Source organism: Stegastes partitus, unplaced genomic scaffold, assembly GCF_000690725.1.
Source record: "Stegastes partitus isolate 25-593 unplaced genomic scaffold, Stegastes_partitus-1.0.2 Scaffold505, whole genome shotgun sequence".
Lineage (NCBI taxonomy): Eukaryota > Metazoa > Chordata > Actinopteri > Pomacentridae > Stegastes > Stegastes partitus.
Genome location: NW_007578236.1, coordinates 19,687 through 42,552, shown reverse-complemented (window position 1 = coordinate 42,552; position 22,866 = coordinate 19,687). Strand labels below are relative to the sequence as shown.

General features: G+C 42.6%; 1 protein-coding gene across 2 annotated transcripts in view; it reads left to right on the top strand.

Annotated features, from left to right (window-relative positions):
* The window catches only part of tanc2b (tetratricopeptide repeat, ankyrin repeat and coiled-coil containing 2b), a 166,876-nt gene extending 144,038 nt beyond the window's left edge, over window positions 1-22,838 (top strand). For both annotated transcript variants that reach the window (XM_008287525.1, XM_008287526.1), the window contains 16 exons: window positions 420-698; window positions 1,499-1,666; window positions 2,330-2,490; window positions 3,861-3,969; window positions 4,093-4,215; window positions 4,384-4,620; window positions 4,722-4,931; window positions 7,163-7,256; window positions 9,630-9,763; window positions 10,265-10,388; window positions 11,092-11,267; window positions 12,912-13,044; window positions 15,288-15,379; window positions 17,456-17,602; window positions 17,754-17,854; window positions 18,034-22,838. In XM_008287525.1, the coding sequence (XP_008285747.1) occupies window positions 420-698; window positions 1,499-1,666; window positions 2,330-2,490; window positions 3,861-3,969; window positions 4,093-4,215; window positions 4,384-4,620; window positions 4,722-4,931; window positions 7,163-7,256; window positions 9,630-9,763; window positions 10,265-10,388; window positions 11,092-11,267; window positions 12,912-13,044; window positions 15,288-15,379; window positions 17,456-17,602; window positions 17,754-17,854; window positions 18,034-20,104 (4,359 nt within the window). In that variant the 3' untranslated portion in view covers window positions 20,105-22,838. The remainder of the gene's footprint in view (window positions 1-419; window positions 699-1,498; window positions 1,667-2,329; window positions 2,491-3,860; window positions 3,970-4,092; window positions 4,216-4,383; window positions 4,621-4,721; window positions 4,932-7,162; window positions 7,257-9,629; window positions 9,764-10,264; window positions 10,389-11,091; window positions 11,268-12,911; window positions 13,045-15,287; window positions 15,380-17,455; window positions 17,603-17,753; window positions 17,855-18,033) is intronic.
* Window positions 22,839-22,866: the final 28 nt, after the last annotated feature.

Here is a 22,866-nt window from a genome sequence, read left to right as displayed (position 1 = left end):
ATGTTTTAGGGCATTAATATCCAGCTTTTTGACATCTTGGTGCATTCGGATCCAGTTTTTTGATGTCTGAGGGCATTAATATCCAGGTTTGTGATGTTTTGGTTTGTTGGTATCCTGATCTGATTTTTGACATTGTCATGCGTTAAGATCCATTCTTTGTGAGGCTTTGCTGTATTATTATGCTAGGTTTTGACATTTGGGAGAGTTATTATCCTGGTTTTATTATCTAGGTTGTGAGGTTTTGCTGCCTTAATATCCTGGGTTTTTACACTTTGGTGCGTTAACATCTAGGTTTTTGACATGTTGGTGCGGTAATATCCAGGTTTTGGTGCATGAGTGTTAAGGTTTTAAATGTTTTGGTTAACAATAGTCAGCTGTCTCTGTGCAAGTTCCTGACTGAAATGATTCTGACTCTTCAGGAGATCACCAACGCGTTACCGTTTCACCGCATCTCTCTGGACAGCCTGGATGAGAACGACGCCATCGACCAGGATCTGCAGGGCTACATCCTGCACCGCATCCACAGCAGCCCGGAGATCCAGAACAACATCTCGCTCAATGGCAAGATGGACAACACCACCTTCGGCAAGCTCAGCGCCCACCTCAAGGCCCTGAGCCAGGGATCCTATCTGTACCTCAAACTCACCTTTGACCTCATTGAAAAGGGCTACCTTGTTCTCAAAAGTTCCAGCTATAAGGTGTGTGCTTGTTCCTTCGTTTTGTAGTGTTTGCTAGAGGTTCAACTCAAGCTGACACACCTAAATCAGAGGTTTTCACATTTTTGAGATGCACCTTTAGAGGAGAACGAAATGTGATGGAAAGATTCTGAGCAGGATAAAATGTAAAACCCAACCAGCACGATCACCAGTTGAGGCTGTGACACACATCTCATGGAGGCAATTAAGGCACTTTAAAACCCTTAACACCTAATTGCAGCAATTTGTGTCACAAATCATACTACTCAATGTCAAATTTCCTCATCAATGTAATGCACGTCTGTAGTCTTTATAGACAAGGAAGTACTGCAAACTTGAACCGCTAAAAGCAGGTGTAATTGTAATGCAATTAAATTTGGCATACATTTAATGATGATTTAAAAACCCCTGATCTTAAATAAATGACTTGGTACACATAATTTGTGAGGGCAGCATTGGAGAGGTTGTTTTTATTGACCTGCGCTGTGACATGCTTCGTTTCCAGTCAGACACCAGCACCTTTTTAATAAATTATGCAGCTGGAATGTTTTAGTGTGCATATCATAATGAAATATTTTATCTCACACCTCCAGGTTCATTTAGTTTCATGTATTCAGACGTGCCTCCAGACTCCATAAAAAAGACAACTGATAAATTCACATTCTCCTCTCTGAGGAACACCACGTGGAATAGCTGAAGACGCGCTCTACAAACACCATGCATTATTCATGTCGTGTGGAGCTGATTCAAAGGAAGCCAGAACTGCAAGTCAAGATTCCCGTCTCCCTGTCTCGCTTCCTCAGGTGGTTCCAGTCAACTTGGCTGAGGTCTACCTGCTGCAGTGCAACATGCGCTTCCCCACGCAGTCGTCGTTCGAACGGGCGCTTCCCCTGCTCAACGTGGCCGTGGCCTCGCTCCATCCGCTGAATGACGAGCAGATATATCAGGCCATCAATGCCGGATCGCTGCAGGTATTAATCCTAAAATATACAGCACCTCAGACGATAAGACCTTTTAATATCTCAAGCACTTCAATGGAATTAATGTGCTATAAAATTGATTCAGTCAGTATCGACGCTGGCTACTGTGCAAAGTACAAACTTAAATACCAAAGTAGTTCTACAAATTAAACACAGGTCTTATGAAACGTTTTAGTTACTTTGTCATGTAATCTCCTGCTAATCTGTGATTTAACTCCATTCCTGGTTATTAAAAGTTTATTCAACACTTTAAAAACTTGAATTTCCCTTCTGGGATAAATAAAGTATTTTTCATTATTTTTCAAAAACTCTTAAAGCTATTGTTTTTTGGTCACCTTGTTATTATGAGTCATGGAGTCCAACTGATTGTTTAACTGAGTGATTCTTTTGTGGAATATTTAAAGACCCTTTTTCAACAGAGAATAAATGGATTTTATACTTAATTTGTGCTGATGTGAAAAGTGCAGTGTTTGTAAATGTCTAAGCAACAAAAATTTCAATTATTACCATACAAATGTCACTTCACTGCTAAGAAACTTGGCTAACATCAGGATCTTCTGGATATTATATTCTCTCATAACTCTTGATTTCAACATAATTTGGCTTAAGCAGACAGGATTCATGTCCTCTCTAACACTAACTCTGTGGTTGCAGGGCACTCTGGACTGGGAGGACTTCCAGCAACGTGTAGACAACCTGTCGGTCTTCCTTGTGAAGAGGAGGGATGGAACCAGGATGTTTGTTCACCCCTCCTTCAGGGAGTGGCTCATTTGGAGAGAAGAGGGAGAAAAGACCAAGTTCCTCTGCGATCCGAGGTGAGCACAGGGAGGAGAAAGAGATGAATGGGAGTTAGATGGGGTGAGAGACGAGACTGTTTCTGTGTGATTCAAAATATTGTTTAGAGATCAAATTTATGTTGGCTAAAATAAAACTGTAAGGAAACAGTAGTTTTGCATGAGACCATACAAAATGCACATTGAGTTATTGGAGGCTAACACCAAAGCTGTAGTACCTTTTTCTGTGTTGTCACTTCCCAAGCAGTTTCTGCGCATTTCTTTGTATGCGTCAGATTTTTATACACTGTGAGCTCATTTCTTTCACTGTAAAATAAAATCCTGCACACCGATGGAAACAACACAACCATGGCTAGAAGTAGAGCAAACTCAAAGATGTCTTTTTGGTAATTTGGCACAGTTATAATGCTGTAAATACTACAAAAGGCAAAAAATGAAGGAATTTCTTTGATTATTTATTTTACTAAAATGAAAATTAAAAAAACTGGAATAAACATGTGCAACATTTTCCAATTGCCCCCAGTTGCACAAAATAGGGGCTCTACATACTATAGATATTTTATTATTTCCATTTTTAGCTTGTTTCTATACGACTGTCTGCTCTGTGGAAACACTGCCTGCAGGTCAGCCAAAAAGTCCCTGAATTTATGTCCTGTGACTGTTGGCTGCAGCAGAGTCATTTATGTATTTGTTTAGTTGCAGCACTGACTGCAGAATTTGAGTTGTCTTGCAGAATGTGTTTAATGCAAACATTGTATTTTTAAATGTTATTTTTAAAATCTGACCTGTCAAAGTGATTTTAATGAAGTAGCGCGATTTCAAGCTTGGATTTGGCGGGTTTTTTTGTTGTTTTCTTTTTTTTAATCGAACAGCAAGTCATAGATGATTAGTTCGTGGCATGGACTGTCAGAAGGTTGAAAATCCTGCATTTTTTTCTGTTTTTACAGTTTCTAGTTCTGATAAATGGTGTAGTTTTGGCATTTTTTCTTTTTTTTTTCCTTTTTGAAAAAATAAGCTTTTCAAACTCGCCAGCGGGTTTTGGAGTTCATGTTTTAACATGTTTGTACAACAATATAAAACATTAAAAAAAAAAGAAAACAGTTGGATTATTCTTCAAAAACAAAATTATTGGAGAAATATACGTTTTCATGACGTCCATACTGATGTGTAACATGTTGGAATGTACCTAAGCTATGACGGCAGCAGAGTGTAATTAAATCGAAATCTCTCTGTTTATCGCAGGTACATTATGTTTATCTAGCCGAGAAAGAACACTTAATTTCCTGTATTATAATTAAAACCAATTCCACCAACTGTGCAGATAACACAATGTAATGACCTGATGACTCAGTCTGAAGCACTGAAAGACTTTGTGTTCTTCCTCGCTGCAGGAGCGGGCACACCCTGCTGGCCTTCTGGTTCTCTCGCCAGGAGAACAAGCTGAACAGGCAGCAGACTATTGAGCTGGGTCATCACATCCTCAAAGCACATATCTTCAAGGTATACCATTATTTGTCCTGGCGATCATCTATACACATGCACGCTCGCACACTCACACGCCCCCACACAGCTGTGGTCTGGCTCCACAGTAATGAATATTTACACTCCATCTCTCTCTTCAAGGGTCTCAGCAAGAAAGTCGGAGTTTCCTCATCTATCTTGCAAGGCCTGTGGGTATCCTACAGCACAGAGGGTCTTTCAGCTGCACTTTCTTCACTCCGAAACCTCTACACTCCCAACATCAAGGTACAGCAGCAAAAAAAGAAGAAAAAAAAAAAACGGGGGCCTTACGAATATTTCAACATGCTCCAGATGCCAAATCAGGAGAAATCCACCTCTCTCTGGGCTTAGATAGTTTCAACATTACAAGTCGTACTTTTTCTGTGTCAACTTGTCCTCATTTTCCTTTCTCAGGTGAGTCGGCTGCTGATGCTGGGCGGCGCCAACGTGAACTACCGCACAGAGGTGCTGAACAACGCCCCCGTCCTGTGCGTCCACTCCCACCTGGGCTACATGGACATGGTGGCTCTGCTGCTCGAGTTCGGCGCCTCTGTGGACGCCCAGTCCGAGAGTGGCCTCACGCCGCTGGGCTACGCTGCTGCTGGAGGACACATGGCCATCGTGACTGCGCTTTGCCGCAGGAGAGCAAAGGTGCGTGAAGCAAGCTGTGGAAAAGGAGAGACAAATTTATGTGTCCTGAGTCTTTTTTTTTTCTCTTTCTGTTCCTGATTAAATCTGTATCCTTTTATCAGGTGGACCACCTGGACAAGAACGGCCAGTGCGCCCTGGTTCATGCAGCCCTGAGGGGCCACATGGAGGTGGTGAAGTTCCTTATCCAGTGTGACTGGAGTTTGGGGCCACAGCAACAGCAGTCGCCGCAGACTCAACAACAGGCGGCTTTTACCAAGAGTCACGCGGTCCAGCAGGCTCTTATCGCTGCAGCCAGTATGGGATACACAGAGGTACAGCGGGAGTGATGAGGGGTGATGATTTAGATTGTTGTGACAAAAATCTCTGAATCCGAAGTGATTTGAAGCCGGTTTAGGGTCTGAGATGACCTCATGTACATATTAGTCCTACTGCACTGTCACTATCTTTAATCTCGGTGCTAATACAGACTTTTTTTTAAATTTGTGGTGTTTCTGTGCTAAAAAAGCAGAAGTCACATCCACCAAAATGCACCGAGTGGATGCTTGATCTCCTGCAGATTTACTGAATCCGTTTGCTTCGTCAAAAAACATTTGTGTTTTAAATCCAACATTGTTTGCAACCGTGGCCCGATCCCAATCTCCACACTAAGACCAAAGCACTAAAAACCCCTCACAGACTTAACTGACGTCAGCGCTGGAGTGAGCGAGTTCACGAGAGATGGAAATGGTATGAAAAAGAAGAGATTGGACGCACTGTGGTGAAAGCACACGTTGCTTGGAAACAACACATCAACATGAGAAAAACAAAAAGATGAATTTGAACTCAATTTGATCAGCTGCTCAGTTGATCTCTCCCTGTTTGTGACTTTGCAGGGCTGAAACATTTTTGCAAACTACCCAAAGTGAGTGAATATCTGTAAATCCTATGCAGATGTTTGGCTGAAAATATAAAACGACTTCGCAAACATGCATTAAAATGTCAGCGAGTAGCCAGAATGCTGCCACTGCTTCTCTGCACCAATCAGGCTTGGTTTGTCTACATTTGTATGTTTACATTTTCATATGAACTAGTCCCTCAGGAAAGTCTGCAGATGTTCAAACCCACAGAAAAGGTGAGCGTTGAAAAGTCAGAGACCTGACTTTAGGACAGTCAGACAAGCTCTAAAACCTTAATTGTTTACTAAGAATGCACCTTAAAATCAGAAGGCTCATCTCGCTTTTCTATTTTGAGCCTCCTTGACTCTTTTGTCCTCCTGCCGCTGACCTGGAAATCAATCTTGCCTGCCATCTTGAAGGATGTTTCCTCACTTTTGACGCATAAAGAGGCGTGACACGCAGCTGGAACAGCACACCACAGCTGTTACGATCCTGCCTGAAGTAAAAGTTGTTAAAAGTTTTTTTAATGCGTTTTCCACTCATCAGTTGGTTTAAAGAGAATGTGATGGGGACAGTTTTCTGCAACAGAGGGGGAAAAGTATTTATTTTTCTAATCCATGTGGGGAGCAAGAGCAGCAAATGTGTGCATATAATATAAATCACTCAGTCATTGTATATGTCACTCTTTTGTGTGTCACGCCTTTTTTAAACTTCAAGGTGTGTTAAAAACAGAAATAGAAATGTACGACATCTGTAGATTGTTGTCACATTATGAACTAAATCATAAGTGAACATATACTGTAAGTTGTCGTGAACACTGTTGCCTTCATTTGACACAGACCATAAAATCCAGCAGCAGGCTGCAGCAACACAACGGACAGATGTGTATTTAAATGACGCTTTAAACCAGAAGCTCCAAAGCAAGGATGCCTCATTTTGTTAAACGCCTGATTGACTCGACTCCTCCATTCGCATCTTGGGTGAGACGCGAGGAGAGAAGTCGAGGATGTACAATTAGCGAAATGAGATGAGGCTTTTTTTTGTATTTGTTTAGTGCTCATTTGTGTGCCGCGACTCTTTTACACTTCACCGCGTTAAATAAAACAACAGAAAACAATGTGTGACATCCGTAAAGTCTCGTCACATTTTGCCACATTGTTCATTAAATTCTACGGGAGGAGTCGAGGTTTAAAATGTGGAATGAGAAGAGGGTCTAAAAGAGTGGAGTTTGGGTTCAGGCCCTTGTTTGCTCGCTGCCCCTCTTCTCCTTTTGCCAGTGTTACCGCCACCTGTAGATCAGATGATGACATGATACCTGCAGATGGTGAAATAGTGGATAAATGGTTGAGAAAAAAAAGCACTTTGGAAATAAAAGTAGTTCTTGACTTAGACAAAAGAGACAAAAATGCAAGGGAGCTAGAGAGATGTATGTCACAAAGAGAAGCCGTGTGTGCTTTATAATAAATTAAACTGCGTGATAATTACTTTCAGCGACTAATTGATCGGTGTGGTGGTCGATGTAGTTGCTAATGATGACAGTAAGTCATCTAAAATTCAGCCTCTTAGGTCACATTACAGCAGGATCAAAGGCAAAGCGGATTACGGCCTGTGAGCAAAAGCAAACTTGTTCATTAATCTTTGTCATCTTCCATCTCATTGCCCGTCAGATCGTGTCCTACCTGCTGGACCTGCCAGAGAAAGATGAAGAGGAGGTGGAGCGGGCTCAAATCAATAACTTTGACACCCTGTGGGGAGAGACAGGTAGGAGAAACCTTCTGTAACCTTTACATTAAACCCCAACCTGAGCACTGACACATGACTTCTCGGTGCGCTAATGCGAAAACCCCCCGCACGGAAAACGCAGGTTTGTCCTGAGACGTGCTGGTCGGACAGTGTCCTTTTAAGGCTCTGTGGAGGTTTCTGGCTTTTCAGCGAGGCAGAGCGCTGCAGTGCGGCTGTGGGAGATTGGTTCTTGTGTCTGCTGCTTGCTGCTGCTGCTGCTGCTGCGTCAGATGCTGATGACAGTGCAGTGGTGTCATTGGAGCACAGACGGGGCTGGGCTTCACACAGGGGGGAAAGGAGGGGAGGAAGAGGAGAGTGAGAGCGCTCCAGGGTGCTCAGAAATGACTACTCTGATTGCTCCGTGGCAGGGTGTTGAGAAACGCGACGTATCATTACAACCTAAAGCTATAAAACCTCATCGCGAGCTCGTTGCTCCCTGTGCTGCAGCGCTGCAAAGACTCCGCTCGCCGAAGAGGCGACTCGCAGCCACTTAGACTCAGTTTCATTGTTTATTGGGGATCAGAAGGGCAACAGCTGCTCTGGAAGATAATTCCTAATCCCAGAGTGACTCCATAGGTCAACTGAAAATGTGTTATTCTGCACGACAGCCACAGGGACAGTATGTATATGAGGATATAGTGAAGCGTGCGCAGTGTATCACAGTGTTCTACCAGCAAAGAATGAGTAGGTTGAAGTCGGGGTCACCGCTTCCACTTGAGTATATTCACCCGGCTTAAATTATTCCAATTACAATCATTACATTTGAGAGGATGTCGTTTCAAAGGCCTTTGCTCCTAAAAAGTCTCAAGTGTATCATCTTCTTCTCTTTTTTATTTTATCTTCTCTTTTCTTCTTTTCGTTTTATCTTCTCTTTCCTTCATTTTCTGTTCCTTTTCTCTCCTACTTTTTCTTCTCTTCTTTTCATTGTCTCTTCGTCTTTATCACCTTTTTTTCAATTTCTCTTCTCTTTTCTTACTTCCATTTTATCGTCTCATTATCTTATCTAACAAATTTGACCAATTTGTAGCTAAAATTAACTTTAAAGCTGCTATTTTCATAAAAATAACAATTAAAAACATGATTGTGATCACCTCAATCTGCAGCTCCTCTTTATGGAGCTTCATACTGAGTTTCATCTCCTGGTTGTGCTGTCCAGCCTTCATCTGTGCTGTTTTGGTTTCCTCTATAATCACAGCTTTTTTCTAACAAGTTGGCCAGATATACTTAATAAGGGATGATATAGCAGTTTTGTGTTCATACCTTGTTTGCACTGCCCCTTGTTGGCCTCATAATCACTTGCTACAGATTTACCCTCTAAACCCCAAGCAGTTTCTTGGCATTTTTTTGTCATATTTTGACTCACTGTTGGCTCATTTTTCACTGCAACATAAAGTCCTACACCTCTCAGGAAACAGCACAACCATGACTAGAAGTAGAGACGACTCAGAAATGTTTTATATGCAGTGTGAAGATTAAATCGCTTTGATTATTTATTTTTTTTAAAAATTGGGAATCAACATGTAGAACTTTTTTCCAAATTCCCACAGGTGTTACCAGTACCAAAGTGGTAACTCTACAATATACATTACTTTTTCTACCCTTCTCCTATTTGCTCTGTGTAAACACAGCCTGCAGTTCAACCCACTTCAGCTAAGAAGTTCCAGGATTTTTGTCATGCAACAGCTGGTTACAGCTGAGTGAATAATGTCTTCATAGTTAAGCTGCAGAGTGCAGGATTTATTTATTTTTCTTTTACAGAATCGGGTTAGAGCAGGGGTGTCAAACTCTGGTCCTCGAGGGCCGCAATCCTGCATGTTTTAGATGTTTCCTTCTTCCAACACACCTGATTCAAATGATCAGTTCATCATCAAGCTCTGCAGAAGCCTGATAACGATCCTGATCATTTGAATCAGGTGTGTTGGAAGAAGGACACATCTAAAACATGCAGGATTGTGGCCCTCCAGGACCAGGATTCGACACCCCTGGGTTAGAGCAAATGGTTAGTTTTTTGGCAAATTTATGATTAGAGTGATTTTGATGAAATGCCACAATTTTAAGCTTAGATTTGGTTACACTTCCAGAACAAACTGGATCACCAGTGATGAGTAGTTCAAGGACCATCAGAATCTTAAAACAGACAATCCTCTCTGTTTCTGGATCTGATAAATGACGTGAGTTTAGTGATTTTTAAAGAAAACATGCATCTGGGGTTCAGATGACCCCAAACTCCTTCAGAATTAAAAGTAGTTTCTGTTTAAAAGCTCTGCATAAAGGCACCCAAGGAAACTAGAAATCTGATTTCTACCTTATAAATACACGACTTACCCTTGTTTCTTGCTTGTATGTGTTCAGCTCTGACTGCAGCTTCTGGTCGGGGGAAGCTGGAAGTTTGTCGTCTGTTACTGGAGCAGGGAGCTGCTGTGGCTCAGCCCAACAGAAGAGGCATCGTCCCGCTGTTTAGCGCCGTCCGGCAGGGACACTGGCAGGTCAGTAGACACCTGATCGCTTTCACTCAATGAGAACAGTTTGAAGACTCTGGATGCATTGCCATTGACCGGAGTTCACAGATAGTAGCTAAACTAACTTTGCTTACTTCAAAATGCAGTAAAAACACATCTAGAAAACACAAAATGCCAATGAGAACTGAAACAATTTTGTTCATCTTATTAAATTTAATCACAGACTTTTATGATTAAAGGCAGTTATTTGTTTACCTCCTTCTTGAAGCAAAAAAAAACAATGTGTGATGGTTGGAGCCTCTCAGATATGAGGATTTCCTGCTTTTCTTCAACTTTAACATAAATAAATCCGATATTTTTTGATTTTTGGACTCAAAAATAACACGTTTGAATACATCTCTGTTGCGATTTTTTTCTTTCTTTTCATATGTTTTATAGACTTAAATATTAATAGACTATTAAATCAATTGTTTGCTGCAGTTTCACAGTTAAAACATCACTTTGCTGTTATATAATGACGTTGTGCAGATTGTGGACCTCCTGCTCACACATGGAGCAGACGTCAACCTGGCGGACAAACAGGGTCGGACTCCTCTAATGATGGCTGCCTCAGAGGGACACCTGGGAACTGTAGAGTTTTTACTAGCTCAAGGTAAGACGCCTAAAATAAACCTTCAGAACAAACTGCGAGTCAGTTGGAGCTTCATACGTTTGCTTAAAGAGTATTTTTGGCACGACTGAAGCCTAAATGCAGATAGAACCTTGTAATTGCAAAATACACAAAGATGTGTTAGAGTTATTCGCTAAGGAAAGAAATATGTGACAGAGATTTGTCCTCTAAGAGAAACTTCAGTCACTCTGCTAGTGTTCATGTGTTTTTTATTGCAATTCTTCATACACATTTCCTTTTTTAGAATGAGTGAGAACCCAAACTGTATTTCGCATTCACACCTGACAGACTAGAATCAGGTCATTGGAGCCACTGAAGGAAAATCCCCTCATGGAAAGTGAAATGTAGAAGATCTAGACCAAGCATATTTGTCTAAAATCTAACTAGAACCAAGAATGCAGTGAGTTTTCTCAGACTTCTCTGAACCTCAAGGCCTTTGTGGTGCGACTACACTAATTACAACAAGCCTAACTACAGTTCTCAAACTCTGTTTGGAATAATTGCAGCCAAATTAAACCAACAACAAATCTTTAAAAAAAAAAAATCAATAAGAATTTATTAAGCAGTTATAAAACAGCAAAAAAAAATAAAAACCAGGCGACCGCAGATGCAGCAAACTCAGTGGAATGAATGAAGGTATTCAGAATAAGTAAAGATGCCTGGCTGCTTCTCTTTTTTTTCCCAGGAGCCTCTCTGTCTCTGATGGATAAGGAGGGTCTGACGGCTCTGAGCTGGGCCTGTCTGAAGGGTCATCTTCCTGTGGTCCGCTGCCTGGTGGAGAGCGGTGCCGCCACCGACCACGCAGACAAGAACGGACGGACGCCCCTTGACCTGGCTGCCTTCTACGGAGACTCTGAAGTGGTGAGAAGCTAGTGTGGATTAAAGGAAATCCATAAAACTACAAGTCTTCGCATTGACTCTCCATGCGTCTCATCACGTTCAGATTTCTTCCTTTTTGATCTGTTTTTCTACTCAAGACATATCTTTTTGCACTAGTTTATTTACTTTTTGTACGACTGCTTGTGTTTACCTTTAGTCTTCTTTGTTTAAGTGTATTTATATTCTTTAAAAAGTACTGTCTTGATATCAAAAATGATCCTTGAGCATCGTGTTAAAAAAAAATCTCTCTGAAGCCTCCAAGACAAACTGCTAATGTAGTGTTTCCTTTAATGAGGGCTGTGGTCAGAATCAGTTTTACTAAAGCTTTTTTAAAAAGTGAGTGTTGCAAGTTAGCAGTAAGGGTTACCAGACAAATAAGAAGAATTACAAATTTAGCATTTCCAAGAGATTATAAGTAAAACTAAGTAACAGAAATATTGACATTGTGCAGAAATGTGCTGATTACAATGTGTAAAATTGTATAGTGTGTGATGTAAACAACATAAGATATGCAAAAGATAATAACAATTGTATTTAAAAGGTTCATAGAGCCATCCATGAGTCTCGGAAATTACAGATCTTCTTACCCTCCAATAATGGTAACATGTTGGCCAAGAGGGGATGTGAAATATGGTGTTTTTCTTGTTTGATTTATTGCACAACATATGGTTTAAAAAAATACAAAATAAATTCAATTTTAGTTTAATTTTATATTTCTAGGTCAGTCTTTTATTAATGCTTATATATATATAATTTTTTTATAGCCAAACATGGCACCTTTAGCATAAAAAAATGCACTGCACACATATTTAACAATGGAAAAATAATAACCATTATTATATACAGAGTTCTAATTAACTATTTTGAAAGCTAACTTTTCAAGCAAGTCATTTTTAAAACAAAAAAAAAAAAGATGTGTTCCAGCTTCATAACTGTGAGGACTTTTTCTTCTGACTCACCTGAGGATGCCATATGAGGCTTCACATCACGAAGCCTGTCCCCACTCACTACCAGCACTGAATCTTTTTAGCACATCAACAGATACGTAGCTTTGTTCAGCGACGTTTGAATGAGTGCAGTTTAAACTCCGACCAACATTCTGATTTTTGGGGCCGACATCGATACTGATTTTGAGGGAGTATGTTAATATATTATCTAATCTTTATATACATACGCAAGATGTTAATAAGCCCTTCTGTATTCTGAAAAAATGAACGATGGGGTCATTGTTTATTAACTCTCCAGGAACGTATTTCACAAACTAGTTAGTAACTATGCCATAGCTGCAATGGAGTTGGAGTCGACATCATTTCTAAATTAACACCAGCATCTTTCTCTGCATTATGTTCTGCAAAAAAAATGGAAAGTTTTTCTATCAAACAACATATATGCCGATCTGTGAAAGGAAATAGAGTCCAATAATACTGGCTGAGCGATATATCGGTTCGGGTGCAACTAAAACGATATTGTCAGGGATGCACTGTGTTTTAGTTCCTCCAGGTTGTTTTAAAATGTCACATTGGGTTTTAAATGTTGCTCTTAGTTTACTGTAAAAATAAAAAGTTCTAATTGGACTCTGGAGCAGGCGGGATATGAACTTCTTTGGACGCTTCTTTGTCTTTTCAGGTCCAGTTCTTGGTCGACCACGGGGCCATGATAGAGCACGTAGACTACAGCGGGATGCGTCCTCTCGACAGGGCCGTGGGCTGCAGAAACACGTCAGTGGTGGTCGCCCTGCTCAAGAAAGGAGCCAAGATAGGTAAGAGGAAGCTTCCAGACTCAAAGAGCCAACAGTTTAGCACAGAAAAAGACTCCAAGTGCAGCATCTTTGTCCAGCAATAAAAGGTTATTGCCTGCTGAGAAGTGAGGTTGTACATATATTTTGGTTGAAAAGCTCATGTAAATGGACTTCAAGCATGTGCTGCATGAAAGACCGTCAAGAGAGAAGATGAAAGGCCCTTTTTTTTTTTTAAAGTACACTCTTCCTGCTGGTCATTAAAGAGCGCTGTGTAGCATTATGTTGCAACAAAAGCCATGGATTCAAGTTTGTGTCTCCATGTAGCATAAACCACTTTGTGCTACTGTATGTCATCCACCCCCCTACTGCTGCACCGTGCCGCTTCTCCTCGGCTATTTATGGCTCTGATGTGTGTTTCTTTTTATTGTACTACTGTGTTGTTTTGCTTTTCTCTCTCACTTTCTCTCTGTCAGTTTGTCTCTGTTGCTATCTCGCTGTTTTTTCTCTCCTCAATCACGTCCTCTCTCTCTCTCTCTCTCTATCCCCTCTGTGGTTGCTCAGAGACAGGTTGTTATTAGCGCTTGCTGGTTATCTGTATTATTTTATTTTTGTTTTATTTTGCTGAGGCACTTATCTCCGCTTCTCACTGCTGCTTGTGTTCCTTTTCTCACTTCTCCTCCTCCTCCACCACCATCACCACCACCATCACCTCTCTTTCTCTTTTCACCCTCCTGCTGTTTTCTATCTCTTTCTATCCTCTCGCTCCTCCGCACACCCACACCCCTGTTTTTTCTCTGGCAATTCTGCCCCTACCACCTTCATCCTGCTCTGCCCTCCCACTTCCACTCCTTTCCCTTTTTGCTCATGACCTCCTCCTTCCTCCTTCCTCCTCCTCCTCCTCTCCTCCCACCCCTCCCCCCTCGCCTCTCTCTCCGGCCCCAGGATGTCAGACGCTGCCCAGTCGGCCCCGAGGTAAAGCCAAGGCTGTCGACTTCTCACCCTACCAGGCATTTTGACAGCTCTATCTCCTCTCTCTGTGTTGTCTGTGTCGTCCTAAGTGTCGGCAGGCGAGCTTAGCTACCAAAACTCTCAAAACTGACAAATAATAACACGAAAGACGTATTAGCACTGACAGGGATGCAGTCGGGATTGCCCTAGAGGTAGATGCTAACGCCCGAGCGGTTAATGACAGCATGCCCGGCCTCCCTCCAAGCCTGTGACGTCGTATTTGAGGTGTTGACCTTCCATCCCACAGATGCATGACAGAAAGCCCCCTCCTCCCCTTTTTTTCAATCACACTTGCGAGATTTAGCAGGAAAATGCATGTATTTGTAACTCTTCTGTACCACTGCAGACCGCAGCGATTAAACCACTGCGCTCTGCTCCGTCCATCCTCCAGACGTTTTTTCTCAGTGTCAGCTTAGGCCAGTCAGCAGCATTCCTACCCTCACCACCAGCTCAGAGGGGGACAGCTAACGCCTGCAGAAGCCCCCCACACCCCCCCTCCGTTATATCCCTCCTGCTTGCTTCTTTTTGTTTCCCACCCCGTGTCCTCCTTGTGCAAGATCCTCCTCATCTCTGTGCTGTGTGTGTGTGTCTGTGTGTGTTTACATGTGTCAAGGATTGCGCAGATACAAACAAAGATGCATCAGTTTCGGTCGAGAGATTGTGTTTGATTTTTCTGTCACAAATCAGTCTGCAGGGATTCTTTTCTCAACAAAAAAAAAAAACATTTTTTTTTTTTATGAGCAGATTACATTTCTTGAATTAGTCAGCAACACAAACAACTGCTGTACATCTGCACTTCTTGACAAGACAGCAAGTGTGTCTTAACAGAAAAACATCACAGTTCGATTTTAATTATTTTTTTTGCGTTCCATTTCTACGCTAGGTTTGCCTGGGCCAAAAACATTTGCACACATTTGGTACAGTTAATTTGAATTTCAGAACACTTAAATGCAACTCCCAGCAGGATTGGAACAACACTGGCAAATAGTGTTTGACCCAGGCCTGTTGTCCCGTAGCGAGACCACAATGTTCTCGAGGTGTCACGGCATATTTTCGTACTCTTTTTCTCTGCAGTGGATTGCCTGTCTTTTTTCTCTTCCATTCCCCATTTTGGCTGTTGTCTTCATTCCTGTTATTATTGTCGTGTGTTGTGTGACTCCCAGTCGCTCCCTCCTTCCTCCTCTTCTGATTATTGCTGTGTGTCTTTCTCACAGTCTTTTTCTTTTTCTTCATCTGCTCCTTCCTGTGTTACTCAGGTCCAGCCACATGGGCCATGGCCACCTCCAAACCCGACATCATGATCATCTTACTCAGCAAACTCATCGAGGAGGGGGACAGCTTCTACAAGGTCAGAGTCAGATTTCACACAATTAAAAGAGCCTGTATTATACACATTTAAAGGTTTCTAATTTTACTTTTATACATGTTTTAACCTTCTAAACCTCAGAACCTGACAACAAAAATACCCAAATCTCTCCATTTATCAGAGCCAGAAAGTGTAAAGACAACAACTTTCCTTGAAATAGATATGTTTGATGGGACATTTTGTCTGGAAAATTAATCAAATCTTGGCTTAACATTGTGACATTTCACCAAAATCGCTGTATTCTATATCTTTTATTTAAAAACTTGCAAAAAAACAACCAGTTTGAACCACGTCAACCACAACTTTCTGCACTTTTTAATGCTACTGAAAAGCTATAAGTGTTTCAATTCAGTCATGTGAAAAATATTCTGTGATTTCTTGGCTGAACTGCAGGCTGTGTTATGAAAACAAACTTATAGTAGTAATATATCTATAGCATGTAATGCCACCATTTTGTCAGTGTTGGAAACACCAGTGGGCGCTAAAAGATGTAGGACATGTTGATTCTAGGTTTTATTTCATATTTTGTAGAATAAATAATCAAAGAAATCCAACTTTAGTTATTTGTTTTTAAAAAATTGTTTATGGCATTCTGTGTTATACAGCACAGAGGACATTCTTGAGTTCTTTTTCCTTCCAGCCATGGTTTCATTGTTTCCAAAGAAGTGCACGACTCCATATATTGCAGCGAGAGATGAGTCACCAGTTAGTAAAAATATAACGGAGGCAACAAGACATCCAGAAACTGCTTGGGGTTCAGGAGGTTAATGTTCAAAAAACACACTATTTTCCTCGTACTGTGCACTTCTGCAGCACCTCTTCTCACCCTCGGTATGAAATGTTTTAGCTTTCTGTCTCGCTCAAAATGCTCAGATTGGTTTGTCGGCCCAGTGAAATGAAGCAGTTAATGATTTAACCCCAGATCTCTGAGTTTAGGGATGCACCCTGAGCAGAAGCAGCTCGAGTGAGGAAATAATGGCACGCTGTGAGGAAGCTGTTTGTTGTTTTTGCTTGAGGGTGTGCAGAACTAAGTAGATGTGTGACATGATGAAGTTAATAAGTAGGAAGGAAATCAAATGAGGTGTTTCATGCAGGTAGAGAGAATGGAAGAGAATAACTCCCTTTGGTGTGGACGTCTACAGAAGTTTTATATGCAGTAAAAAATCTGGAACAAAAAGCAAACCCCCAAAAGCATAATATGGGCTCTTTATAGATAAATCTGTAGCGTGATAAATACTATCTGCGACAACAATTCTCTGTTACGGAAATGTGGTGGGGTCACTGCATATAAAATAAACTTTTTTTTCTAGACTATTATGGTAAACTTGAGGCTAATTATGATTCTGCATGTAGGATTTCAGCATTTATGGGCGCTGCTATAGCTCACCTGGTTGAGCTGGCGTCCCTTGTGCAGGGCTACAGTCCCAATGTGGAGGTCATGAGTTTGAATCCTGCTCATGACCCTTTCCCACATGTCCTCCCCCTATTCTTCTCCCCTACTTTCCTGTCTCTCTCTGACTACACTATCCAATAAAGGCACAAAAGCCAAAAAAATAACTTTAAGGATTTCAGTATTTACTGGTATTAGAATGTCAGAACTTGACAATAGTCTCTCTTCACAAATAGATTTAAGGCCCCACAACGTAACACACAGTGAAAACAAGCATCCCATTTTTCAGAATGAGCTCAGTCTGAGAATGGATTATGTTTGTGGATTTATAAATGAATCTTTGTCTTGCTTTGGTGATTTACATTGTGAAAGATTAGCTTTTTATTTCACTGTAAAGACGGGACAAACCGGATTCCTTTCACAGAAGATGAGATGCTTTATTGTCATTGTATTTATACACAGTGACATTCTGGCTGGTGCGTCTCAAGTTTGCAAAACAACATAGATAATAAAATAAATGTATGAAACAACATAAAATGGCATTAGGGGTATATGAAGCAAGAAGAAATAAAGAGTCTGAAGGATGCTTTAAAAAAGTAAATATGTGGAATAAACTGGGACTGCACGCTCAATTAAAATCACGTGTTGCTTCTGTGCAAATTTTACAGAAGGGGAAGGTGAAGGAGGCTGCGCAACGTTATCAGTACGCTCTTAAAAAGTTTCCACGCGAAGGCTTCAGCGAGGACCTCAAGACATTCAGGGAACTCAAAGTATCGCTCTTCCTCAATCTGTCCCGATGTCGGAGGAAAATGAACGTAAGTCACATGTAAAGGTTTTCTACTAAAGCTGCGTATTTTAGATTTGAGACATTATGCATTTAGCAATAACGGTGATGATGCTTTTGGACACGTTTTGATACGTTTTGTGTGTTGTTCAGTCGCGTTCTCCTCTGTTCAATCTCTCCAGGACTTTGGGATGGCAGAGGAATTTGCTACGAAGGCACTTGAACTGAAACCAAAATCATACGAGGCATATTATGCCAGAGCACGCGCCAAGCGTAGCAGCAGGTTCGCTCCTTTTATCCCTCTACAGCTCACAGAAATACTTCCTGTAATCCTCCACTCTGTTCTATACATTTTAAAGAGTCTCTGCAGCTGCATTGCTGTCTACACGCGGTGTGGCTCCAGCATCCGATAGTCTCAGGCAACTTTATCCGCCAAAATAACATCGCTCTCCTGTTTTCCAGACAATTTCCTGAAGCCTTAGAGGACCTGAATGAAGCCATAAAGCAGTGCCCCAACAACAGAGAAATCCAGCGGCTGCTCCAGAGGGTGGAGGAGGAGTGTCGCCAGCTCGCCCAGGACGAGCACCAGCAGCAGGACCTGGAGCTGGAGCCTCCACCCTCCCCTCCTCCTACGCCTCCCCCTGAAGAGGAGGAGTCCCTGTCCCTGTCCATGCCTCTCCCCCCTCCCCCAGAGCCCCGTCTGGAGGACATGGAGCCTGTCCAGGACTTGTTTGAGGACGAGGACTACCTGGAGCAGGAGCTGGAGGCCATGTCGATGGGTCTGCCTCCACCCGAGTCCCTCACCAACCCCTCCAGCCTTCCCATCATTCAGAGCCCGCCGCTGTCCCCCACACATCCAGATCAGATCTACTTAGGTGGAGGCTCGCCCATGGGCCAGCCCTACGAGTATCACCCCACCTCCTCCTCCATGTCCTCCCCAACTCGAGGCACATACCAGTCCACGTCGCCCTCCCTCTCCCCGACACACCAGAACTCCCATTACCGCCACAGTCCACCTCACACCTCCCCAGTGCACCAGCCGTCCTACCGCTTCAGCCCGCCTCCTATGGGTACCGGGGGTCAGGGGATGGATCACCAAAGCCCGCCGCCTTCCCCTTTACGCAGGGCTGCTCAGTACAGAGCCAGTCCACCAGTAGAAAGCGTCTGTCTGTACAGGTCCCAGTCTGGGTCGCCTGTGCGCTACCAGACGGAGCAGCTCCCAGGCCGACCCAAATCCCCACTTTCAAAGATGAGCAGCCAGCGTTCATTCCAGCTGAGCTCGCAGCCCTCACTGTCCTCCCAACACCACCAAGCCCAAGGCCTTCGCCTCCAGCCTTCTATAGCCCAAATAGTTCGCACAAACCAGCCCAGCAACGTGATGGGAAACAGCAGCTACGGCAGCCAGATGGGCCACTCCATGGGTGGTCGCTACCAGGGGGGCTCGGTGGACGTGGAGAGCCGCCTGGTGTACCAGCCCTCCCTGGATGGGCGCTCCATGCCACAAGTCCAGGCCAGCCTCAGCTCTGGGGCCCTCTGTCAGCACGGCGGCCGAGGAGGGGTTATGGAGTCGAGCCTGTTGAAGGATGAACTACCCCAGCGCCCCTCCTCTGCCTACCGCGCCAGCAGCGGGGGCCCGGGGGGCATCCGTTACAGCCAGACGCCACAAATCAGCCGCAGCCAGTCGGCCGCCTACTACCCAGTGTCTGAGCACGTGCTGGAGCGTGCCAATGCCATGCCCCCCTGCCAGCTGGGTTCTCCTGAGATCCCCCATATGGTGAGACGCCCCGTGAGTGCCAATACTACTGAGATGAAGCAGCATGTGCCCACCCCCAGGCCTCTCATCCATTCTCAGAGTGTAGGCCTTCGCTTCTCCCCGTCTAGCAACAACATCTCAACTGGATCCACCTCTAATTTAGCGCCCAGCTTTAGGCCTTCCTCTTCCATCCAGCAGATGGAGATCCCCTTACAAGCCACATACGAGCGCACCTGTGACGACATCTCGCCCATCTCCCCCTCCCAGGGCGGCGGGGGGCTGTACCAAGGCGAGACCACCCGCTCTCGGAACACGCCTTTCATGGGCATCATAGACAAGACGGCGCGGACTCAGCAGTACCTGCATCAGCCCTCGCGGTCCCGGGCCATGACGTCCATGGACTCGGCCATCAGCCCCACCTCGCCCGGCCAGCTGGTCCAGCAAGGCTCCACCTACAGCCCCCCCGCCTCGCTGGGCAACATCGCCTACTACAACAAGACCAACAACGCCCAGAACGGACACCTGCTGGAGGAGGACTACTACTCCCAGACCCAGCCGCAGTCGCTGGGCAAACTGGCCAATGGCTCCCGAGGCAGCGGGGACATCCTGGAGCGGGTCAGCCAGGTGCCCACCTACCCAGACGTGAAGGTGGCGAGGACTCTGCCCGTGGCACAGGCCTACCAGGACAACATGTACCGCCAGCTCTCACGTGACTCCCGGACCCAAGGCCCCACCTCCCCCATCAAACCAAAGAGACCATTTGTGGAGTCTAATGTGTAATGGCCTGTCTGTGACTGGATGGTTGGACTGGGATTATTAGTGGAAAAAAAAAAATATTTAACTTAACAGCAGATGTGGCCTGTGTTTGTGTGATGGACGTCTGAAAGAACTCACGAGAGGCAGATCCAATCAGAGGAAACCACACAGCCGGCACACACACAAACACACACATTAGGGTATTAGACATTATCTTATATGAAAAACATAACTAACAGTGAGAAGTGATTATTTCATTATCATATTCCGCACACAGGTAGGATAACAGGAGGGTTCTGAGTTCTGATCTCATTCTAAATCAAAGACCAGTGCACTTCCAAAACGTTGTGTGGCACAACACGAGTGGCCACAGCAGGCGGGACTGTCAGAGTGAAAGTACTACTCATCGGACTCTACTTGTGGACTCTGTATCCATCTTCTGTTCTTTCAAAGTGTGCTCTTAACCAAGGTTGCTAGTAGGCTCTATTCTATGTAATACAATATTATATGTTCAATACTGTACATTGCTCAGAAAATACAAATGGCTCAACAACTCAGTACTTAGAGAAAAATGACAATATTTATAATTAAGTTATATATTGTACATAGAAATAAAACAAAACATAGTTTGCATTTTGAATTTTATTCCGTTAACCCTGCCTCTGTGTCACACTGCTAATCATATGTACGTGGAAAAGCGACCAGTGAAAGCAATGAGGGACTCAGACTAACTTTGAATGATATAATTACCTCTATTGTGTCAAAATAAAAAAAAAAATAAAAAAAGATTTTTGTTGTGGTTTAATGCAAGAACATGCGTTAACCTGCAGATTATTTTTTTTGATACGTTTTTTTTTAAATACACCCAGAATAATTTCCTCTTTAACTTCTTAGGTCTTGTTTTGTTCAACCGACCGTCCAAAGATCTTCAGTTTACAATGAAAACAGCAAATCCTCACACTGGAGAAGCTAGAACCACAGAATGTTTGACATTTATGCTTGAAAACTCTTAGTTAAAGATTAATTTTCTGTTAAGAAATTGTTTCAGCTCTAACTTGAACACACAAAATAGCTTCAAATCCTACCGAGAATATCAATTTTGTGTCTATGCACCTTTAAAAGTCTGAAAATCCAACTGCTACACACAGTTTCTACATCAAGTTTTGGATGTTTTTGTTGATTTAATCCAGTCACTTAACCAAATTCCACAAATTTTAACACATAATTTATGATTTTTTTTGTACTTCTTTTCTCATTACTCTCGTACAGACCTTATTACGTGCTGTATTATGTTGGATGTTAAACAAACTGTCAACGCCTTAGCCCTCTCTGACATATTAGTCTCGCTCTTTGCCAGTAAACAAATCACTTGCTTTAACATCTGATCCTATAAACAGCTTAAAGCCTCAGTTGCTTCCAGTTTTGCACAAGACAAGCTTGAATAAACTTCGACTGAATGATGCAGATCGGCGACAAATAGAAAAATTCTGCAGCAGGTGATTTTATCATGTGGCACACGAGCATCAAAGTTGGCCTTTGTCCCTCCTTCATGCTAGCGATGGGTTAACATAGATAGTGCTCAGCGACTAAAAGCAAGCAAATGCATACACGACCACCGTTACAGACGTTTCCCTTTTCTCCTGCATTATTTTGTTTCCTTTTCACCATTTTTATTCAGCCACTTCTGCACTAAAAATGCCTGTTAAGTTCTTAAAACTAAGGGTGCACTTTATGTATTTTACTTACTTTGTTGTTATGATTGTTGAAATTTGGAGAACGTGGGTGTGCGATCGGTCAGACGTCTGACCGCTGATACCAGACTATCATAGACACTATTATTATATGATTTGCAACGCAGTGATGAATGACAATATGAAGAGCAAACAATGTTTTTAAAAACCGGTGAAGATGTATAGACTTTCTAGCACAAGTTGTATATACTGGCTCAGATTATTTCGCTCCGTCCAGCTCGGGTTCGTTAGTTCAGCAAGTCTGTTTCAAGAGGCCAATCATATTCAAATATTCCACATTATTATTAAAGAAAATATCCATTAAAGTCCTATAATTCTAAATCCGCCAGTTTAATCCACTGGTTTTGCACACATCTTAAAAATAAATCTACAAAGACTGAAATTTTAGTATCCAGACACGCAGAGTTTGGGTTACAGAGATGTGGAATAATGAGAATATTCAAGTTATTTATATATATTATGTGGGAAAGGTTATAGACCATTTGTCTGTAACATTTTATTTTGGATGTCTGATTAAGAATATCTAGAGAGAGACCGTTCTTCCCGACTGTCTCCTGTTCATCCTCAGTTTCACCTGCTCCCAGAGAGATGCCCTACTTATCTTTACAGAAATGAAGGTATAAACTGTATCATACTTAATTTAAAAACAACTTTTTTTTTCAGTTGAGGATATTTGAGGGTGTATGGTTTCAAAGCTGTCTGTGTATATTAGTTTGCTGTAAATAGTCTGATGCATGTTCTATTCTTTCCATGAGCTCAAGCAGAAACATGTATAGCAGTGTCTCTGGTGTGTGATACGACGTTCGGATTAAGATAAGGAGACTGCTATCCCTGAACTATCCTTATCATTTTCCTTCAACCTCACCAGACAAAAAGGTTCTTTTATTTTATTTTAATGTATTTGCTTGCTGAGCAGAGTTCTCTTGTCTGTAAATGTGAGCTTTCAGATCGCTGTGATAAAAAGTTTAATTAAAAACAATAAAAAAGAATGTGTTTTTATCTCATGATAACTGATTGTAATCTGTACAGTCAAAC